This window comes from Mirounga leonina, unplaced genomic scaffold, assembly GCF_011800145.1.
Source record: "Mirounga leonina isolate KUSES-001 unplaced genomic scaffold, KU_Mleo_1.0 Mir_91, whole genome shotgun sequence".
Lineage (NCBI taxonomy): Eukaryota > Metazoa > Chordata > Mammalia > Carnivora > Phocidae > Mirounga > Mirounga leonina.
In genome coordinates this window covers 17426185-17439476 of record NW_023270839.1, presented here as the reverse complement: position 1 = coordinate 17439476, position 13292 = coordinate 17426185, and the positions used below count along the sequence as shown (strand labels likewise).

The following is a 13292-nucleotide window of genomic DNA, read 5'->3' as shown; positions in this document are numbered from 1 at the left end:
ACACCTCCAGGCGGGAAGCCCAGGGAAGGAGCTGCGAGACACCAGGCGTGCGGCCCAGGAGCCGCGGGGAAACGGGAGCCGCTGGGGCACAAGAGTGGGAACGTCAGGACCCTCGGCTGCAGCCGCCCACGCGCGGAGGGAGCCACACCAGAGCACCAGCGGGGCCCAGAGCCCGGCGGGGCGCGGGAACAGGGGCGCCCCCGTGCGGAGCTGCTGGGCCGCCTGGGAGCGGCGGCCAGGGCCATGCTCAAGCCCAAGGACCTGTGCCCCCGAGCGGGTACGCGCACCTTTCTGGAGGCCATGCAGGCGGGTAAAGTGCACCTGGCCCGCTTTGTACTGGATGCGCTGGACCGCAGCATCATCGACTGCCGCGCGGAGCAGGGCCGCACGCCGCTCATGGTGGCGGTGGGGCTGCCGGACCCCGCGCTGCGCGCGCGCTTCGTGCGGCTCCTGCTGGAGCAGGGTGCGGCCGTGAACCTGCGGGACGAGCGCGGCCGCACGGCACTCAGCCTGGCGTGCGAGCGCGGCCACCTGGACGCGGTGCAGCTGTTGGTGCAGTTCAGCGGCGACCCCGAGGCGGCCGACTCGGCGGGCAACAGCCCAGTGATGTGGGCGGCGGCGTGCGGCCATGGGGCGGTGCTCGAGTTCCTGGTGCGCTCTTTCCGCCGCCTCGGCCTGCGCCTCGACCGCACCAACCGAGCGGGTCTCACGGCGCTGCAGCTGGCAGCCGCCCGCGGCCACGGGACCTGCGTGCAAGCCCTCACCGGGCCCTGGGGCCGCGCGGCCGCCGCCGCCGCGGCCCGGGGCTCCAACTCCGACAGCCCCCCTGGCCGTCCGGCTCCCGCGCCCAGCCCGGAGCGCCGACGACCCAGCCCCCGCCGCTTACCTCGGCCTCTCCTGGCGCGCTTTGCGCGAGCGGCCGGCGGCCACGGTCACGGCGGCGAAGCTGGGTCAGGGGGCAAGGCCTCGGGCCGGCACCGAGCACAGGGCAGCGAGAGGCCCGAGCTGGGCCGAAGCATGAGCCTGGCGCTGGGTGCTGTAACCGAGGAGGAAGCGGCTCGGCTGCGGGCGGGAGCCCTGATGGCTCTACCACACTCGCCCCAGTCTTCAGGGACCGGGCGGTGGCGTTCGCAGGAGGTGCTGGAGGGAGCGCCTCCGACCTTAGTGCAAGCCCCCATTGGCCTTAGCCCCCACCCGGAGGGCGGCCCCGGCTCTGGCCGTTTGGGTTTGCGTCGACGCTCCACCGCTCCAGACATCCCCAGCCTGGTCGGGGAGGCATCAGGGCCCGAGAGCGGCGCGGAGTTAGAGGCCAACGCTCTGCACCCCTCGGTGCCTGGGCCTCAGCCTTGGCAGGAGGGCACGGAGGCCGTGGTGCTGCACGCTCAGCGGTAAATAGCGTCGAGGTTGAGCCCTGCGTCCCCTCCTCTTATGTCTCTCCTCCACTGGGATTTCTTTTTTCCAGGTCCCTCACTTTCCCGGCAGTTTCCTGGCCTGTGATCCCAGAACCTGTCCCCACTGCCCAGGCCAGACCCCTACCAATCCTCTTCTGAAAAGAACCCCTATTTTATTTCTTCTTTTTTTGTGCTTGTTGGTATTTCCTGCCTAGGTCTCCCACTGTCCCTATAGCCTACCTTTCCTGTCCTGGAGGGGAGGAGTAGAAGAATGGTTCTATAGGCTACAGCCTTTCAGCCAGGAAGATGGACCCCCTACTCTGAGCCCTAAGGCTCAGTTCTGAGTCTTGCCGACTCCTGCTGGGTCACCTCCTCCTTACCAGTTTCCCATACCTTGGCAGCCAGACAGCAGAAGAGTTGACTTGTAGAAAAAAGACCTAGGCTCCCCCCTCTGCCTAGTGATGTGGCCAGCAATGTTCCACGCCACCGAAGTCTCCCTTCTTGTTAAGTGTTGGAGAAGGAGAGCAAGGAGACCAGCCTTTGAGCCCTTCCGGACAGGAGGGCTGATTAGGAAGGAATCTGGAGGTTAAGTTTTTCTGGGGAGAAACTCCTGCCTCAAGAAGATGAGAGCATATTTGGGGGGGGGGGCAGAGGCCCTGGTACTGAAGGCTACTTGTCCCCTGAAATAGCTTCTGGGTAATTTCAGCTCCGCAGACCCAGTTTTCAACTTCACTGATGATGTGGGGTCATTGCTCTACAGCAACGCCTACTGAGCCCAGCTCCCAGCACCTGAGCCCAGCTTCAGCTCAGCTGCATTTGTTTTATCTTTGAGGTCTCGCCCCTCAGGGCCCAGCCTTATTTCCTCTCACTCTTAGAGCCTGAAATGGAAAGGACTGGCACTTCCCCGCCCCCACCACCTCCCAGCTCCCCCGTCCCGCACGTGGGTGCTCCGGCAGGGTGGAATGGTTGCGAAGGCTTGGTTTAATTGTATTTCTTCCAATCCTCAAAGAATTCGTGTTTTGAGTCTTTGTATATGAAGCAGAAAGCAGCGGGTCTGATCCGAGGCTTAAGAACCTGACAATGTCTCTTTAAATAGAAGCTCTGCGAGGGGGATAATTGACTGAAGTGTTTGCCACGTTAAACGGCGGCGCGCGGGAGTCGGGAAGCCCACACGAGCCGAGCCGCAGGTCCGGGTTTAAATTACATCAAACTCCTGCGAGAGCTGGAAGGGGGCTGTTAAAGGGCTCCTGCTTCTCGCGGGCCGTTAATGGAGGGCAGGGCGGATGATGGATGCTGGAGGTCGAGACCAAGGACCCCTGCCTCTGCCCTGGCGCGTGGGACACAGGTCCGGCCCAGCTTCATTACTGGGCAGATTAGTGAATCAGAGGCAACCGCGGGGAGGTGGTTAAATGCCCTTTCCCGGCCTGGTCCTTCCTCTTCCCCTCCCTCCCTGCCCTCCTCTTTGTGCGGACCTAAGAAGTGTGCGTGCGTGTGTGTCGGGGGTGGGTGGGGGGGGAGCGAGTTCTAGCGGGTCTGGCGATCGCGTGCCCCAGGACCCTGCGGAAGCGCTAGCACAGGTATCTGCGTCCAACCCGCGGGATCGTTGGCGCTTGGGGGGCTCTTTATGAACCCCCAAGGTTGAGCGTGCGGCGCCTCACCCGTCTGAGGTGGGGTCTTTTCAAGACGTCGATCTATATGCCTTTGCAGAACGTAAGGTTTCTCACCAGTAACTCTAAGGGAACTTCCCAGAGCGAGAATGATCTGTGCTGAGAAACTGGTTCTGGAGGTGAGCGGGCCTGGTGTAGGTGTCAGACACCTCCCCAATCCTTCCACCCCTCTACGGTCGGCAAGGCCGCGCCCTCCCCCCCCCCCCCCGCCCCCCCGGCACTGGACGTGATCTCTGGTGCCCCCTGGTGGCAGCGCTGAGCTTTCCTCGCGGTGCCCTGGCTCGGAGTTTTAGACTTTTTGGTTTTACTTGGGATCACCGCAATGTACTTCTCCGTGTGCATTTACCCATGGAATCCTCTTCCTCTTGTCGTATGTTAAATCCGGATACTTGAAGTCATTTCCCAGCAGTGAAGTGAGGAATAATAAGCAAAAAACAAAACAAAACAAAACAAAAGTCGGATTTGGAGTAGCAGGAGACGAGACCCTTCTTCACTAAGGACCCCAAGATCTTCCAAGTTAAGGCTCCCATGTCCAGAGAGCTCCTGCTCTGTTCTGAAAAACAGGAGTCTCCAACTCCTTGTTTATAATTTCTGAAGCTGCACTGTTTTCTTCTGATGAGATTTGTTTTCTTTGGGGGGGGTTTGCCCTCCCCCTACTCCTTTCTCCCCACACACCTGCCTCTCCTCAGTCCCACTGTCTGGGTGGTGGAACAATACAGAAGCACCCGAAAAGCCAGAGGGAGAGGATCTGGGGTGGGATGGGGGATAATTGGACATCCCACGTACAAACTTTTTTTCTGACCCCTGCTTGCTCACTTATTCCCTTTCTGTGTTTAATTTTCACAGAATTTTTTAATGGCGTAAGGATACAAGTATTTGGCTTCTTCAGAACACCATAAGGTCTGGGTTGAACAGTAGGCAGAAGGTGCTGTCATCTTTCAAATGTCGCTGACCTGTGGCTTTCTGGTTCATTTTCACCCCGGGGCCCTCCTTATTGAGTAAACAGCTGTGAGGGCTCCTCTCCACCGAGTTGCCAAGGGCTTGGTGGTTGAAAGCAATGTTTCTTAAACCACAACAGATCTTTCCTGTCTGCACTGAATTGTGTTTGACTGACTTGCCATTCTTGCAGATTTCTTACCGGGCCCAGCTTTGTGCAGAATTTCTCTGTATGTCACCATATTTCGCCCTCCTGCACTTCCTTGTCATTGTCAGCCCCAGGGCTTTGAGGCTGGGGTCCTCTCGAGCTCACTCCACTTTAGAAGAGACTTTTCTAAACAGTTTTCTTTTCCAACTCTTGTTGCTTTCATCGTTGTGAAGAATCACCCAGGCCACTGGATCTCGGTACCCTAACATCAAGCTCAGAACTAGTCTGTGTGGGAGGCTAAATGATGTACACACACGCTTTTGGAATGACACTGTGTGGTGGAAGGACTATTAGAACTCAGAAGAATAGTTAATAAATCCAGTATTATTCAGTTGCAAGACCTGGCCTCTCTTTGCCTTACCAGCGGCTCCTGATTCTGGGCTCCCTTTGGAGCTGCAGAAGGGTGTGCTTGCTTCCCGCAAAGCGTCCACCTTCCATCAGCCTCCATCCCTGCCTGTCCCACTGGGCACTGTGGCTGCGTCCTGAAGGCAGGACTCGGGGACTGCTTCGGACTGAGTTGGTGGGACTAGGACCCTCCGCCTAGGGCAGCTGTCTGGGTGGGACTGCTGCGGGGAGCAGGAGAAGGTCTGCACGACTCCTGGATGCTGGTTGAGAGGTTTCCGTGAGCCCTGGGCTGGGGGGCAGGATGAGCTCTCCGGAAGGCAGTGCTGGAATCAGAGTCAGAGCTAGAAGTTGAAAGAGAATTCCATCCACCTCCCCTCCCCACAGGACTAGGACCAAGGTCTCTTGCTTTCCAGCCACTGCACTGCTCCTTCATAACCCCTCAGTTCTGAGAACCGAAACAGAGACTGCTTTCTCCCTGGAAGCAGCCTCCAGCCACTTCCTATGGACAGCATGGGGAGGGCGGCCTCTGACTTGCCTTGGAGTGAGAAGCAAAAGGGATACGAGAGACACTGATGCAGAAAGTGGTCATCAGCCCCGGTGGCTGCCACCAGAGCCCCTGTGTGCCAGCAAGCACAGCACATGGCCCGGGCTTTCCTGGCTGGGTTCTGCTCCCCTGGGAAGGAGAGCTCTGTCTCTTTCTCAGCTCTTTCAGCCCCGAGGGCCTTTCACTTCCTGTTTCTCTCCTTATCTGCCCTCACAGGCCCACATGCCACCAGGGAGCTGGGTTTTCGGTGGACTTGAGTGACTGCTGGGGAGCTCATGTTCAGGGGGAGGGCACACCAGACACCCACTGCAGGGTGTCGGGCTTGAAGACAGCCTGGCTCCATTCTCAGAGACAAGAGCCCAGAGGTTTTGAACACTTAGTTTAATTTAAAACAGGCACAAGTGCAAACAATTCACAAAAGTTTCTAGGGAAGATGCTTTTGTTTTTAAAACTCTGACCCTTAAAAAAGTCCTTGCAATTTATTTTTGGCCCCAAAGCAGGCCACTAGGGAGCAGAGGAATCTAAAAATATTATCTAGATAGGGTCCTGACACCTGGAGTTCTTCCCTGGATTCCCTGACTCACAACATCCCTGAAGGTGAGGAGAAAAGGGGGACAAGGAGACAGGTGTCTGGAGAGGCAGCTAGGGCCGATAGGTTTGCACAAAGGGGGTGCCCATTTTCTTGACAGGATGGGACCCCAGGAGATGGTTCACCTTCCCCCAAGACCAAAATTTTGAAAGAACGGGTCCTTGATGACCTGGTTATTGAGATGAAGCTCACAGGTAAAACAAAGTCTGTTCCCTCACCATTCCTGTCTCTGGCTCTGAGACTCCACAATATAGGCGAAACTCAGAAATCTGCCAAACCCCTAGGATGCACTAGACTCAACGCAGATCTCTTTGCTGGTCAGGTAGAGACAAGAGCCTTGGGAGGTGGGAAGCCAGGCCAAGAAAGCAGGTCCCTTCAGAGTAGAACTTAGTGGCAGAAAGGATGGAGAAGCCTTATTGCTGGCTGTGGGTGACCTGAAGGGAGCCAGGCTGTCGGAGTGACCGTCTGCCACTTACACACACACACGCGCGCACGCACACACACACACGCACACACGATGTTCTCTCCATCCTGTAAAGTGAGACCACGTTTACCACTAACTCCATTCTTTCTCTTTCTCCCAGAAAAAACGCTCCTCCTCCTTCCCTGGCCTGCGAGCAGGCTGTTCACACTTCAGGGGAGGCTGTGCAGGGAGAGTGATGTCAGTGCAGGTGGGTTGGGAAGCAGGTGCAGGTCGGACTGTACCTTCGGGAAGTCAGACACGAGGGAGGAAGACAGCTTCAGGCAGTAGAAACCTTCCCTGTGGCCCTCTTGAGACCCCAGGGTTTAGAGCTGGAGCTGAGAACAGCAAGTATCCTGGTGAAGACAGGCAGTCTGCCCTCTTGGGTGGCCTGGGATGCTACTGCACAACTACCTTTAAAAAACACCAGCTTTTTCTGCTGGGTTGGCCACAGTGGCCAGGAGTGCTGGTCTCCACGTTTCTTAGAAATATCCCTGTGCAAATAACGAAGGGTCATCCTGTAGAAGGGGTCTCCATCATCCCAAAGGCAACTGGGGACTCTCTTGGGAGGGAGAGAGACCAAGGGGCAGGTCCGGCCTGGCCCAGTGGGCTGAAGGGCAGGAGGGTGTGGGTGGGGTTTCACATTCAATCTTTGGAGAGAATACTGAGAGAACGAGGCAGGCAGGCCCTGCCGGCAGGCTGGCTGCCCAGTGTCCCCCGCCTGTGGGCAGAGGTGGCAGGTGCGCTCTGGGGTGGGCTCAGCAGGTGGAGGTCTGCTTGCGGTAGAGCTGGATCAGGGGCACCAGGCACTCGGGCAGCCCCGTCTGCAGCAGGAAAGGGTGGTCCAGGAGCTCCTGAGCCGTGGCTCTCTCCTGGGGGTCCCGCACCAGCATCCGTTCCAGGAAATCTTGAAGCACTGGGGAGACCTGTGGAGACAGGGCAGCACTGAGTGGAAGCCACTGCAAGCAGTCACTTTGGGGTGACTCGTCTGCCTGGCCCCACCATCTTTTGAAGGTCTTGAATTCTCTTGTTTCTTACTTCCTGGCAGCTCCCAGGCTCAGGACTCTTCAGATTATCAGGTAAGTAAAGAAACTTGGCATCAGTCCAGGAGAAGTGGCTAGCTCACCTCTAGGGGCTGCTGCTGGGGAGCCCGGCTGCAAATACACAGCCCATTCCCCACCCTGCTGCTGGAGGCTCTCAGCCTTCAGGCTCTGTGGCTCTGTGGAAGGGGCATGGGATTGGTATTAGTGATCCAGTCCTAGGTCTATCCCTGATCTTCGACAAGTTGCAATTTTCTCTAGACCTCAGTTTTCTTATCTGCCCAGTGGGCTAATGATAAAATGTGCTTGCCCTGTCTTCAGTGAAGATCAAAAAAGAGGCCAGGGATGAAGTGTCTTGAAAAATAGAAAAGAGCAAAGTGAAACCTGACAAGGAAGATTTCTTTAATGCTCTAAGCCTTGGAGTTTAAGTCAAGGGCTTGTCTTGGTTCATTTTGAGCCAGTATCTTGGGATAAGGCTAAGTCTTGGGCTGTTGCAGAAGGCTACCTCCTCTGGGGAATTAGCCAATTGGAAATCTCCCCTATGTGTTAGTCCTGGGGCTGGCAGTGCAGGCTCCAAGGACCAGTTGTCTGGGAAGGTGCTTCCTGACTGTCCTATCCAGCTGTGTTGTGGCCCCAGAAGTATTTTATCATTTAGGGACTGCGTTTCAACCCTCTGGGACATTTCTCGCTCTGGCCACCAGATGGCAGTGCCATTTGCCACCCTGTGCTGAGCTGGCCACCAGCAGGGGCTGTCCACTGGTAAGACCTGTGGGTTTGGGTGGATTTGGCAGAAAAGGGTTAAATGTGCACGTGCGCGTGTGCGCGCACGCACACACACACACACACACACACACTGGTTTTAAGGGAAAACCTGTGGCTCAGATGTGGTCAGGATGTGCACTGATGGAGGACAAGCCAATTTGCTGAGCTAGACTGGAACACCGTGCCATGGTACGGCTCCCCTGACAGAGGGAGTGGAGGGGCTCCTGCTCAGTTAGTTTCTCTAGATTCCTCCCCAGGACATCAGGGTTTCCTGGCAGCCTTACTTTCCCTTCTCTCAGGCTCCTGTCAATTGCCTGCCGGTGGAAACTTGTCTGAGTGCCCACAGGGGTTTGCGGCAGGTTTTGTGTGGAGAAGGCGGAGCCTTTTCTGGGAGCCTCTGGCTTCTGTGGAAGGGAGATTGTGGGTCTGGAAGCCCAGGCTCTGGTCCCCTCAGCCTCAGGAAGAATGTGGTCATCAGGGTCCACCCTGAGCACTGACTGACCTTGTGAGAGTTTTTCAGCCTGGGTGGGGGGCTGTCCCGGAGCCTCTTCATGGCCTGCACTGGGGAGTCACTGAAGTAGGGTGGCTCCCCGTCCACCATCTCAATCACCATGATGCCCAGGGACCAGATATCCACCTGTAGGAAGAGAATGTCCTTGACGCCACTGGCCAGAGTAGGGCCCCTTGGTAGCAGGGTGTTGCAGGGGGACAGGAGCAGCTAGTCCCAGCTGTCATTGGTGAGTTGGCCTCCTTCCTGGCCACCTGCCCTGTGGCCAGTTACTTCCTGCAGGAGTGCCCACTGACTGTAGGGACAGAGCTGTCAGCCATTCTCGGAGAATAGCCATCAGATGTGGGGAAGCCTGGCCATACCCCACCCTGCCCACAAGCTGCATGAGGAGCATTTCGGGGAAGAGTTTGTGGCAGCAAAGCCACAAGCAAGGGCAGACCCATCCAAGAGCGGGTAGGAGCAGGCGGTGGGGGGGGGGCAATGGGAAGTGGGGTAGGGTATTGACTATGTGGGAATCCGAAAACCAGGTCTATTTGGGGAAGGGGTGTCTCTACAGGGGCCACATGAGCTGTTTGTTCCCAATAGGAACTTCTGGGAGGACGGGGGCATGGAAGGACCGGTTACCTCAGTCGCATACAGAGACCTAGAGATCACTTCGGGAGCCATCCAGTAGGGGGTTCCTACCAGGGACTTCCTCTTAGGGACATCTTTGCTGATCTGAGCACAGAATCCGAAGTCCGAGAGTTTCACCTGTGGTTGAGATGGGGGTGGGGGGGACAGGGAGTGGTGAACTAGGGCAGAAGCTGAGCTGGGAGCATAGACGCAGGGGGAGGGGCACAGGTGCGCCAGGCTGGGGAGGGCCCTACCCTGCCATCGAGGGTCAGGAGGATGGAGTCACTCTTGATGTCCCGGTGGATGACACCCTGGGCATGCAGGTAAGCCAGGGCCTGCAGCACGGCCTCGCACACAGTGGCGATCTGCTCCTCGTTCAGCCTGGACAGGGAAGGCCAGGCCGCAGACAGAAGAAAACGTGAGCTTTGGCAGGACTGCAGGGCAGCCGGGCTAGGCAGATTAGGTGCCCCTGGGACTGGGCCCCACAGCTCCTGGGCAATACGTGTGGGGGTCCAGTCACGCCAGAGCCTTGGTGGAAATGGGCCTGGACCTAGGCTGGAGACCCCACCCCACTGCCCTGAACCCTCCTGGGTCTGTTAACCCAAATGGACAGGGGGTGGCTCACAGTGATGTGACAGGCACCCCAAGTTTTCCTGGCCTGAGACTGCCCAGTCCCCCTGCCGGGACAATGGTGGGGGCAGCCAGCTCTCAGAGCCCAGGCCCCCAGTTGCCCACCTGACTTGGGAGACGATGTCCGTGAGGGCCCCGCCCTGCAGGAACTCCATAAGCACCCACAGCTCCTCGCCCACCAGGTAGCTCTTGTACATCTCCACCACGTTGAGGTGCTGGTAGTCTCGCATGATCACCACCTGGGGGGCAGACGGGGGTGCCTGAGTGCCAGGCCCAGTCCCCACGGCCCTGCTCCCAGATGTTCATCCTAAGCGCCCCACCACGTCCCACCCTCTCCTCCCACCTCATTAAAGAGCAGCTCCCTGCGCTGCTGCTTCCTGAGGTCCATCATCTTGACGGCCACCTGGCGGCCTGAGTGCTTCTCCCGGGCCAGACAGACGATGCCCGTGGAGCCCTCGCCGATCTTCACGTAGCTGTCCAGCAGCATCCGGGGGTCACCCTGGTCCACCACCATCCTGAGTGCAGCCTTGAATTGCTCATGTGTCACAACACCTGTGTCCTCGCCAGCCAGGGCGCCCTTGGCCACCGCGGAGTCCTGGGGCAGGTACAGGTTGCTGGTGCTGATCTGGGTTTGCCTGGTGCGTGGGGAGCCCGCGGGGGAGGACCGGCCTGGGGGTGGGCCGGCAGCGGGCGCTGTGCGGAGGGACCTCTGGGGGCTGCTGGTATCCGAGGTGGTCAGAGGGCTGAAGGTCCCCATGGGCTGGTCCGAGGGCAAGGACTGGGCCTTGGCCACCAGGCTTGGTGGGGGGTCTTTCTGCGGTGGTCGGAAAGAGGAGTTAGGCTGCAGGGAGGGAAAGAGAAACAGAGGTGGCTTTGGCTGTGGCAGCGTTTACAGCGACCTTCCCAGCAGCAGGGGGTGACCTCTGGACAGGGGGAGGTCTGACAGGGCATCGGACCAGATAGGGGAGGTGCTGTGGGCAAGGACTGTCAAATGGAGCCGAAGCCAAAGTTACTGCTCGGGAACCCAGCCCCCAGCGTTTTCCCAGGTGAGCAGTCCGAACAGCAGCTCTTTACATCTGCTCTGCCGCTCCTGGGAAGCTGAAGAAAGCAGAGTCCCTGGGGTGTTCTCTGCTGGGTATTTCTTCCTGGGTAATTGACAGCCAGACCCCCGGGAGGCCACTGAGAGGCCGTCTTCCCTCTGTACTGCTGGGCTTTGGTCGGGGAATCTGGGTCAGAGGCATTCTTCATTCCCGGGGCGCTCCCACCCAAGGGCCCACGTGGGCAGAAGAGGCCCCGGGCAGTGGGGTGGCGGGGGTGGACAGCGGGGCAGCTGGGACTGCTTCCCAGCACAGGGCTTGGGTTAGGCTGGACCTATCCTCCTATCTGATAGCCCCACTCGTGCCTGACAGCAGGGAGTCTGTGTGTCTATGCTGTGAGAGTATGTTCCCAGCAGAGGACCAGAGACCGTGTTACCCTCTGGGGGGTTCGCAGGTATGTCTCCTGGGCTAGGGATCTGGTGCCAGAGAAATCTGGAATTAGGAGGGTAGGTCCAGCCTAACTGAAGCCCTGGGGCCAGGGTAGGGAGGTTTCCTAGGGGCTCCCCTGAGTAGCCTCTGTACTTGCTCCCGAGCATGACTCCTGGCTGATGACCCCCACACGGAAGGGGAGGTGGGGAGGGGAGCTATCTTTATGGCCTCTGGTGGAGAAGAAAGGAAGGTGAAACTGAGTGGCAGACTGGGCCTCAGTGAGCCCAAGGCCCAGCCCTGAAGCCTCTGAGGCTCCTTGCCTTTCAGGGCCCAAGCCCTCCTGCCAGCCTGGCAGGAAAGGGTCCCCTCCTTGGGTTCTCTCCAAGAGCTGGCAATGTGCAACATGACTCTTCCCAGGGATTATATGATTTTAAAAGGGGCACCTGGAAAGGGCCATAAGTAACCTAACAAGGGACACTTCAGGGGCTGCAGAGAACTTTCCAGAACATCTCAGAACCCATCATACGGCAATTGTCTAGTTGCCCAGTGGGTCCTGGTCCAGATCCCCAGAACTGCATTGACCTCCAAGAACTCTCCTCAAGTGCTCAGCTTGGGCTGAGGGACCCCAAGTCTGGTCCTTGGACCCTACCAGGCTCAGCAGAGGACACCCCAGGGACACCCCAGAGCCTTGTCAACCTCTTCAGCACCCTCTCCCCAGGCTTCAGGGTGCCCACCCCACCTTAGGCAGTGCCTGATCTTGCCTAGAGGGGAGCATGTATGTGAGTGCGCCTGCCAGCAGAGAGCCGAGCTGTGGCAGACTCTGCCACCCCCACCCTGCCTGCACACCCCAAAGTGTGCACCAGCTTCTGGCAGGCTATGCCTGGCTTGGGCTCAGCCTTCACAGTGAAGGAGCCAGGAGAGCCTCCCAGCACTGCCGGGATGACTCCATCCTGCCTGGTGAGCACATCTGGACAGTAAAGAGACCCGCCCACGTCTTCACCAGCACCTGCCCCTCACCCACGTTTCCCCACTCTGTGCAGTGGAGCAGTGGGACCTCTGGAGTGGGGGTCATGACCTAGATTCCGGTACTGCTTGGGCTCTGACCAGTGATGAAGCTCAGGCCGCTCACCCTCTCTGAGCCCGTCTCATCTATCAGTGCACGGTGATCTGGGGAGCTGGATAACATGCAGATTCCTGCTTCAGTAAGTCCCTAGAGCAGTGACTCTGCATTTTAATGAGGCCCCTGGGCTCTGATGCCAGAGGACCGTGGACCACACTGGGAGCAGCTTTGGACAAACGGGCTCTGTGATTCCATGGCCTCAGGGAGGCTGTGGGAGGACTGGGGACTGGGGGTACAGGGAGCATGGCCACTCCTGAGGCTGGGAGGCCATGTCCTGGGAGCAGAGGCTTCACAGGACAGCACCCTACACAGCTCACTTCCTCACGCGGTCACCGAGGCAGCCCCCAAGGCCCTGAGAAAAGGTTGCCTGCTGGCCTGCGAGGCGCAGCTCACAGAAAACATGCTCTCTGAGCATCTGGGTCAGGCTGGACAGAATTTGGGGACCTAGAAGCATCGAGCTGCTCTTGAGGTTGCTCTAATCAGCCCTTGACCTCTCTCCACCTGGATGTCGAAGGCAGGCTGTAAAATGATTCCCTTCATCTGCTGGCCTCTCGGCCCCCTACACAGGCTGTCTCTGCTCTCTGGTTGAGTTGGCTTGGGCGGCGGGGGTGGGGCAGGTGAGGACAGGCCACGCCGAGGGGCCAAGGAGGGGATTCGCTTCCCCTCCGCTGTCGAGGCCCTGTGGGGACACTGCTTCAGGTGGTTGCTGAACTCAGGGGCCAAGGGTGCGGTGGGTGGGTGGGTGGGTGGATGCATGGAAGCGGCAAAGGGCAGGGATCCAGCCGAGAGCCCAGCTCCAGTGTGGCCTAGGACATGGGATGCGAGGTAGTCGGGCTGGGCCCCGTCTTCACCTCAGCAGGTTCTGGTCCCCAGCGTCCCTTTGTTGGCCTTGTTGCCGGTCTCCACAAGAAGGGAGCTTTTACTTAATGTCACCACAAGAAAAGGCCAGAGGAAATCTCTTAAGCCATGCCAAGAAAGAGAAAGGGGGACAAAAGATGGAATTAGTTGTTACGG

The 13292-nt window shown here is 58.4% G+C and overlaps 2 protein-coding genes across 4 annotated transcripts in view; one reads left to right on the top strand and one right to left on the bottom strand.

Annotated features, from left to right (window-relative positions):
* Positions 1-243: 243 nt before the first annotated feature.
* On the top strand, positions 244-1392 carry ANKRD63 (ankyrin repeat domain 63). The gene has a single exon (XM_034993635.1). It carries the CDS (start codon positions 244-246, stop codon positions 1390-1392), a length of 1149 nt encoding a protein of 382 aa, XP_034849526.1.
* A 5232-nt stretch (positions 1393-6624) lies between these two features.
* The window catches only part of PAK6 (p21 (RAC1) activated kinase 6), a 33985-nt gene continuing 27317 nt past the window's right edge, over positions 6625-13292 (bottom strand). For 2 of the 3 annotated variants that reach the window (XM_034993639.1, XM_034993638.1), the window contains 6 exons: positions 10036-10533; positions 9798-9931; positions 9317-9443; positions 9075-9200; positions 8445-8579; positions 6625-7066 (listed from right to left, as the gene is read on the bottom strand). In XM_034993639.1, the coding sequence (XP_034849530.1) occupies positions 6899-7066; positions 8445-8579; positions 9075-9200; positions 9317-9443; positions 9798-9931; positions 10036-10533 (1188 nt within the window). In that variant the 3' untranslated portion in view covers positions 6625-6898. The remainder of the gene's footprint in view (positions 7067-8444; positions 8580-9074; positions 9201-9316; positions 9444-9797; positions 9932-10035; positions 10534-13292) is intronic. The other variant, XM_034993641.1, reaches the window with a different exon arrangement.